The sequence below is a fragment of the Littorina saxatilis genome, linkage group LG12 (assembly GCF_037325665.1).
Source record: "Littorina saxatilis isolate snail1 linkage group LG12, US_GU_Lsax_2.0, whole genome shotgun sequence".
Lineage (NCBI taxonomy): Eukaryota > Metazoa > Mollusca > Gastropoda > Littorinimorpha > Littorinidae > Littorina > Littorina saxatilis.
The window spans coordinates 47,022,633-47,031,518 of record NC_090256.1 but is presented as its reverse complement, the minus strand read 5'-3'; the positions used below and the strand labels follow the sequence as shown (position 1 = coordinate 47,031,518).

The 8,886-nt window shown below is 39.5% G+C and overlaps 2 protein-coding genes across 2 annotated transcripts in view; one reads left to right on the top strand and one right to left on the bottom strand.

The window, feature by feature from the left end:
• LOC138982083 (exonuclease 3'-5' domain-containing protein 2-like) overlaps positions 1-4,912 on the bottom strand; it is a 13,204-nt gene extending 8,292 nt beyond the window's left edge. Inside the window, exons 1-6 of the mRNA XM_070355307.1 lie at positions 4,687-4,912; positions 3,460-3,641; positions 2,716-2,867; positions 2,262-2,387; positions 1,549-1,660; positions 485-691 (exon numbers count right to left, since the gene is read on the bottom strand). Coding sequence (XP_070211408.1) covers positions 485-691; positions 1,549-1,660; positions 2,262-2,387; positions 2,716-2,867; positions 3,460-3,641; positions 4,687-4,750 — 843 coding nt within the window. The 5' untranslated portion in view covers positions 4,751-4,912. The remainder of the gene's footprint in view (positions 1-484; positions 692-1,548; positions 1,661-2,261; positions 2,388-2,715; positions 2,868-3,459; positions 3,642-4,686) is intronic.
• Positions 4,913-4,981: 69 nt separating this feature from the next.
• On the top strand, positions 4,982-8,537 carry LOC138982085 (small ribosomal subunit protein mS26-like). The gene is made up of 4 exons (XM_070355309.1): positions 4,982-5,284; positions 6,159-6,299; positions 7,453-7,576; positions 8,140-8,537. The coding sequence occupies exons 1-4, from the start codon at positions 5,055-5,057 to the stop codon at positions 8,326-8,328; spliced, it is 684 nt and encodes a 227-aa protein (XP_070211410.1). The 5' UTR covers positions 4,982-5,054; the 3' UTR covers positions 8,329-8,537.
• Positions 8,538-8,886: the final 349 nt, after the last annotated feature.

Sequence of the window (8,886 nt, the reverse complement as noted above, 5' to 3'; positions counted from 1 at the left end):
ACTAAGTCTTTAACCTTTTTTTTCATCTGTATAAAAGTAGTAACCCTGAGCATTCTAGCATGAATATAAATAAAATGCACTTCTGTTTATGCAAAGATTATGCATTAATCTTAATGCAAATCCAAACATTGACCGGCAGTATTCTGTTCTGGACAAATTAGTTTGTACACACAAAATGTTCTTTGTTTAATATTTCAATCTGCACTGTTTCCCTCTCTTTAATACACACACACACATGTACACAGACACCCATTTACACATTCAAATACATGCATAAATACATGCACAGACTTTTCATGACAGACTATTTTACAAGGGAGCAAAAATAACAATTATTTTCACCTAAATCAACTATGTCTCTCACAGACACAAACACACCCACACACACACACACACACAGGTATAAACGCACTCGCGCACGCATACACACCCACACATGCACACACGCACGCTCGCTCCCTCCCTCCTTCCAAAACACACCGACCTTGTTGACGTTGGAATGTGGTTTATAAAAGTTGCCTGTGTCCACTATGCCCTGACAGACACTCCTGGACATGGTCAGTATTGTGGCGAGGGACACAGCGGCCGCTTTGTCTGGGTCAAGTCTAGGGTCCACCCCTGTGACTTTGGCCAGCACCAAGTTCATGAACACATCCACTCCCACCACAGCGTCCATGGCTGCATAATCAACCTTGACAAAATTGAATTCTCTTTTAATTCTGTCACACAGTGGTAAGAATTTGGGAAGTGGGAGGGTAGCTTGGGGGTGGGGGAGGGGGCATTGGGAGAAAGTGTAGGGAACAGTGTTCCTGTAATTGACAATGTTCGGAAATATTTTTTTCAGGTTTCTGTAGAGTTGTGAAAAAAGTAAATACTATTGCTTATATTGACGCAAACTTTCCTACATGATATCATAGGCGAGCCACAAGCAAGGGATGTGTCCAAAACAAGTGGTCAAGGAGCACATGTGGAAAGTTTGCCTCAATAAAAGCAAGAGTATTCACTATTTCACAAGCCATACAAGCCTAGACTTTGTTTATTAAAATTGGTGCTTAAAACAAATAAATTTGTCATGATTACAAATGTCCACTAGTTTATTTCTAATGCAGTAGAAGTACTTCTGCAATTTGACAATATTTCTTTGAGAAAACTTATTCCAAGGCATGAGGAAGTTTGTTACATGTATCACTTTTTGCACAACTATTAGTAGTGTTATTAGCTCACCTTTTGCACAACTATTAGTAGTGTTATTAGCTCACCTTTTGCACAACTATTAGTAGTGTTATTAGCTCACCTTTTGCACAACTATTAGTAGTGTTATTAGCTCACCTTTTGCACAACTATTAGTAGTGTTATTAGCTCACCTTTTGCACAACTATTAGTAGTGTTATTAGCTCACCTTTTGCCTATTTCTTTCATTCCCCCCTCACCTGTATCACTTTTGCTTTTTTTCTATTAGCAGACAGCAAGACATGTATAGTTTGCTTAGCAGCAGTTCATATTGTGCAAGAATTTCAAATAATCAACATATCTTAAACATTCGCTCACTTGTGCTTGATTCAAATGCCTTGCCCCCCAGTTACCACATCGGACTCGGAAGTCTTTGGAAATGTGAATTCCTAGCACACCTTTCGCCAGTCCCTGTAGGCCAGTCTTTTCACTGAAATACAATGCAAAATACAGGTTTACACAACTTCTGCAGATAACCCACACAGCTACAGCAGTCATGTATATATATGTATAGTGCCACAATAATTAACTCTCAACCCCATCGGTCACATTTATATCCGAAGGCAACTATTTCAAGTGGCTGAGTACGAGTTGTAAGTAGATGATGGAGTGACAGAGAGTGCAATGTTGCACTACAAAGAGTCATCTGTTGGTGCAAGGGAGGCAACTTAGCTAAAACTATCAGTCACAATAAGCTATCAAAGGTTGCTTCCCTTGCACTTTTTTGCCGTCTTTCTGGTATCGTTTTCTATTACTTTCAGTTCTTAATAATGAATGCAAGATGTACATCTCTGTTAAATTTGAAAAGAGAGTGACATCTTTCTTTAAAAGTGACTGTCCCTCATTCAGTTTCAGGTGTAAATTTCAGTTCATATCATTGGCATATTTGACTTTTCTACATGAGAACTATACCACTAATCTCACTGACTTCGTCATAAAATACAACTCAGTGATGCAAATTTAGTAAAGCAAAACATCAAAAGAGGTTAAAAAAAAAAATTAAAGCTTGACTTGAACAGAAAATATTTTACCAAGTGAAAATTCCTCTAACTCTGTGCAGAACATCTCTCAGATCAACGCAACCATTCACTTGCAGTCCATAGTCACGCTTCAGTTTCAAGGCGTCGTCATTCACACCAACGCCAACTTTTAAAATGCTGGAAAAGAAAGAAAGTGTGTACATCTTCAGAAGCCTAGATGAGCACAAAAAATAAACAACTGCAGTGGCACCCCCGTTTGTAGACCTTCACAATTCTGAGAAAATCAGGTTTTAAAAAGGAGAGAGTAAATTTACGGAGTTAATTAACAAAATATCAGAGAAAAACGGGCGGTGAAAGAGAGGAGGCCTTAAATTGGGGGTGGGGGTGGGTCTTAAAAGGGGTGTTCCACTGTAACCTGATGATATAGCATTAAGTTAAACGACACACACCTTACACAAAAATACCCTTTCATTTTTAAAGTGTGCAGATAAACCAAGCAAGTCACCTTTTGTCTGCCAAGAGTGTCTTCAGCGACTGTGGAAAATCAGTCTGGTCCATGAAGCACAGACGTACTAACACACAGTAATGAGAGTGTGTAGCAATCTGCAGCAGTGCCACTGGTTGTTTTAACACCCATTCACAGTCAATGCCAAGGACCTAAAAAAAAAGAAAAACAACACAAAAACATCAAAACCACACTACACATGTGAACAAAACAATATGCAAACACAAACGCAAAGCAGAGAAACCAACAAATAAATGATAACATTAAAAATGAAACATTTCTTTACTGCGTATTTATTTCCACAGAAAATTCAGGATGCTACAGGACACTGTGTTAATCGTGGGTTAAAAATTGATCGTACAATGTAGGCTCATTGCCTGAAGACATGTATTCCGTAAGTAACAGACAGTGACATCATTCCATTAAGTACACTTATCAAACGAAATACTGCACATGGAAAATTTTAGTCAGCTTTAAAAACTACATGTACAACAATATTTCACAAACAAAAAAAACTCACATAAAACAGAAACCAAAAAACCCCCTGAAAAAACAAGAGTTTTTGCAGAACTTTAAAAAAACACAAACCAGTTGAAACATATCAATTACGTCTACTTCAAAATCTACATCCTAACAAAAATTGCAATCACTTTCTTGTCAATGCCCATAATCAAAACAAATAACTTATTTGCTTTGCAATTTACTTAAACACTTTTTCTTTAACTGGATAACATAATATGTCACCTTTGTCTTTTCAACGTCCTGAAATAATCTTGGTGCACACATCTCCCACTGTTGTGCCGATGTGACAAGTTCTATGGCACCGGAGGATTCTGCCTGACTTCCATGATTCAAGTCTGTGAAAGTCTTAAGGTGTCTCAGTTTTATTTGACGTCGTCGTCTTACCCACAGCCACAATGCAATCCCTGAAACAATCATGCAAGGGAAAAATAACATTCTTAATTAATTGACATCTATGAAGAGTTAAGGGTGGAGGAGGGGGGGCGTCTACATTTTGGGGATGGGGAGGGAGCGATGGGGGTGAGAAAAAAAAATGGTGTGGGGGCCCGGTGCGGGGCGTCTAAATTGGGGGGTGGGGGTGAGTAAAGAGGTAAGATGGAGGGAGGGGGTGCCATGTAAATGGGGGGGGGGGGGGGGAGAGCTGGGGGTGAAAAAGAAGGATGTCTGTGACAAAATAAAGAAAAGCAGAAGGGAGAGGAAGACAGGAGGCTATAGTATAAAGAAGATATATAAAATTCATTCAATCAATCAATCAATCTCTCTCTCTCCCCTCTCTCTCGCGCGCGTGCGTGCATGTAAAATCTATTCACTTTGGTAAATACCAACACACAGAAAAATTATTAGAGAGTGCTGTCTGATGATAATGAGGAACATGTACATTTTCTTCCTGTTATAATTCAGTCTAATTTTCCAACACAATGCCAGTCTGTCAGTCTGTCTTTCTTGCGCTGTAGTGTAATTTGTAAACCAAAGTAAATAATGATAATGTTATCACCTCTCTTCTTCTTTTTTGTGTGTGTTGGTATTTACCAAAGTGAATAGATTATACATGCACGCACGCGCGCGCGAGAGAGAAGGGGAGAGAGAGAGATTGATTGAATTTTATTTTTCGAGGGCAACAGAATAAGCAATGTATACATGTATGCTTTTTTTTCATCCGGCCCTCGCCCATTGAGGGTAACTCGATTAATAATTAATTAATTGACAATGACAATGACAATGACAATGACAATTCTTTATTTTACGAGGGTAACAGAATAAGCATTGGTATACTTTACGAGTTGATTACGAGAGAGAGAGAGAGAGAGAGAGAGAGAGAGAGAGAGAGAGAGAGAGAGAGAGAGAGAGAGAGAGAGAGAGAGAGAGAGAGAGAGGCCAGAGATGGGAGGAGTGGGCGGGGTTATCCTCTTGTTTGTTCTGAAACTGTAGACTGTGGTGAAACTTACTTACCTGCACCAGCTAAAACTGTGGAGACCGAGACAATCTTCCCAACATTTGATTTTGACAGCGCCATTTCTTGAAGAATCTGACTCGTGAAACTAAACTTCTGCGATCTTTCAACAGCAGACGACGAACAGCTTCAAAATAACTGTCTTGTGACTTAGTATTTCGCGTTGATAGCGACATCCATGGGCGCTGCCATTTTTATTCCTAAATCCAAGTTGTACAGTGATTGGCTTCTCGACAACCCCTCCTCCAATCATCTGCTCGGTTACTCCACGTAAATATCAACACACAAAACGGAAGCGGAAGTCTTCTGCTGTGATCCAAGGACAGCATGGTGTCTCCGTGAAAGTGAACGAAACACACACCAAAAAATGTCATGTTTGCGAAGAACGGGGAGCATTTTTGCAAAGACCGTGTGTAGCGATGGGCAGACTCTTCCAGCGCCCCTCCAGCAGTTTGTCAGAGGGATCAAACCACGATGGCTTCCAAAGTCTAAGAGTAAAATATTTTACGTGAGAGAGCCGACTCCGATTGATCCAGTGGAACATGAAGAACTCAGAACGATGTACTTTCACTATCGAACAAAACTACGAGCAATCAGGTATCTTTGTATTATTTGTCACAGACTTTTGAACAATTATCTTAGTTGTTGTTTTGACATTCCATAGCAAATCTAAACAACGAAGTGACTGTGGTAAGATGAACAAAGTTAAAAAAAAAATTTAAAAAAAGAATACTGTACTCACCGATACAAGAACGAGACAAGACGGTACGAATTTTCCCTTATGGAAGCTTCATCAGGAAAAACATTCCATAGCAGTATGAAACACACACACACACACACACACACACACACACACACACACACACACACACACACACACACACACACACACACACACACTGGGGTGGGAGGGGGGTAGGATTAATCAAAAAAAGTCTGGAGCATACACATGTCAATGTTGTGTGATTTTTGCGGTTGCTAGACAGACAAACCTGTTTGTCTTAACAACTTATTAATGAATTGATGTAATTTGATATGCAGGTGTCTTGTTGGAGATTTATTTGTTGTCATTGCTCCACACATAATCTCTGGTCTACTTTTATTAAGAGGTTTGAAGTCATCACAAATGCACATTTTCATTACTGTTTAAAGGGAAATTTCACCCCTACTTTAGGATTCCACATGATGAAAATTGAAGGGTATGCTTCATTAATCATTGTGTGTGTGTGTATGAACAGAAACGACGTTAAACACCAAATAAAGAAAGAAAGTGTATGAACAGATCATAATCTGTGATATATATAATATATATTTCAATGAGCAGAGCTGATCTATCTTCTGTATTTATACATGTACATTGTATGACTTTATCTGCCATGAACATTAAACAAGGTCATGAGGTTTCTTTTCTGGTCACGAACATACTGCACTGAGATTGAGAATGAAATGAAGAAAAGATATTATTTTTCAGAGGGTTCCTAAGAACTCAGTATGATCAGAAGATGGCAGTGATACAGAAACAGTCAGCTAAAGAGGACCGCGACAACATAGCAGAATTTCAGGCAATTGAAGGGCAAGTTAGCCAGTGGAACAGCAGAGTTCAGAAAGTGCGGTGAGTATTTCTTTCTTACACAGTACGTACTCTTTTTGCTTTTCTGAAAAAGCAGGTTTTAATTATTATTTAACGCCATATAGATATTAACCTTACTGCAGTTTGGTTGCATATTTGGTCTTTCTAAGTGTGGCAGTTTCAGGAAAACAAGATTCGGCAGGGCAACTTTTGTAACAAATGCATCTTGCTTTTTTGCCATCCCTTGATGTCGCAGGATCATCTTTCCAATAAAGTGGAACCTCCCTTTTAAGAACTCTATTGATGTAAGGAAAACAGTTCTTAAGAAGGACGAAGTCTTAAAATAGGTAGGTGTGAATTTACAGAGGTTATGAACAGAAACTCTGGGCGGGGATGTAGCTCAGTCGGTAGCGCGCTGGATTTGTATCCAGTTGGCCGCTGTCAGCGTGAGTTCGTCCCCACGTTCGGCGAGAGATTTATTTCTCAGAGTCAACTTTGTGTGCAGACTCTCCTCGGTGTCCGAACACCCCCGTGTGTACACGCAAGCACAAGACCATGTCAGAGTTCGGTGGGTTATAGAAACACGAAAATACCCAGCATGCTTCCTCCGAAAGCGGCGTATGGCTGCCTAAATGGCGGGGTAAAAACGGTCATACACGTAAAAGCCGTGGGAGTTTCAGCTCACGAACGAACAAACAAACAAACAGAAACTGTGAGAAAACAGGGTTTTAAAAGTGAGGGAGTCTGACATCGAGGGGTCTTATGGGGGGGGTTCTACTGTACTAACAGGGGGAACCTTAAACTGTCTCAAGTTCACTTTCAAACACAAGCCAAATTTCCATGGCAGAAATGAAGTTTGAAAATTGAAGTGAGAAAAACAGGTAATGGGGAGAAGTTCTTTGCATTTGATTTTTATGAAGATGTGACATTGTCCAGATTCTAGGATCAATATCAGCAAGAGGACAATAATTTTAAGTCAGTTGGACCTGGAGTGAAAATATGTGTAGCTACAAAATTAATGTACCTGGCTACAAAAAAAAAGTTCTGTCAGACGAGCAAATGAAATGTCAAAACTATCAGACAGTGGACCGACCCCTAGAACATAAGGTTTTTTTTTTTTTAAGTATGCGCCAGTGAACGAAGACCTGAGTCCTGAGAACAACACTGTATTTGTGTATTTGTTTCTTTCTTTTAGGGAGGAACTCGCTGCCATGGAGGAAGAGAAGCGCCAGCAGAGAGCACAATGGTGGCAGGAGAGAGAAGAACGCAGGAAGCAGAAGCAACTTGCCAGAGCTCAGCGCAAAGTGGTCTTCAATTTGGTACAGATTTTATTTGATCGTGGTGTAAAATTTGTGTGAGGTATAATTTTTGAAGTTCCTCCACTCTTAATTTTATGAGGTAGTCTAATTTATATTCTGAAAGAGAGAGGCATGCTTGTGTGTATGTGTGCACCTTGGTGTCTCTTTGTGCATGCACCATAAAGTTAAACAACAAAAGATATCTGTACTCACCGATACAAGAACAGCACAAGACAGTACGAATTTTCGCTTATGTAGGCTTCATCAGGAACAAACAAACACGAAAGGATGCACCATACGTTTGTGTGTGTGTGTGTGTGTGAGTCTAAAAAACTCTTTTGCTTCTAACCCTTTCTGATTTTTTCTTCATCTCAAATAGGTTGATATGACTGTGTGCTGTCAGGAGAAATCAAAGTAATTCCTTACACTAGACAACTTAGAGACAGAAATCAAGAAGACGCACAACTTGTGTCTTTGTGCACATTGATACATTAATCAATATATTTGTGTTGTGTTATAGATCATCGAGTGCCTCAGTCACAAATCGTTTTTTTCATACCTGAATGGTATTGTTGTGCTTTCAGGAGGAATCCAAATCCTTCATTACACTAGACACCCTGGACACAGAAATCGAGAAGATGCTCAACTTGAGGCAAGACTACAATTTTGCCATCGACAAGCAAGGCAACAGAATAGAAAGTGATTCAGCCCACAAGACAGAAACATCACAGGCAGATGATAAGGCAAACCAGCAGGAGGCTGTGAAGCGTTGAAGCCTACAAAATGGTTTCATTGTGTCTGTGCTGTATCTGAACCATTTAAAACAGCAATGTGCGTGAGTGGCTGTATGTGAGCTTAATTTCATTTGTGATGCTCCTTGCGAAAACTTTGCTGAAGTCGATGACTGCTATTAGCAATAAGTCAACTGGAGTGATGAAATTGTGTGTTGTGTTGAGAATGATTAAAACTGTAGAAGAAGAAACCACAGTTGTAGTTAATTTTGTTGGTTGTATTTGTGTGTGTGTGTGTTTTGCATATTATTTTGTTAAATTTTGTTTAATGAATTGCACAAAAGCAAAATTTTGCAGTTCAGCGTTATTTTCTCATGCAGCATCACATACATTTGCGAACTGTACATGTGACTTTGATCATATTCAATTTCGAGTACACAAAGTAGGAATGTGACCCTGTACATTCATTACTGAAATGTGAGCAGGTTTAGCCTCATGTTATGTGAAACTATAAGCATAGACCTATATATAGGTCCCTGCTATAAGTCATAGCACTGAACAAAATGTGTGTGTAAGGCTGAGAAATGGGAATGGAGTCGG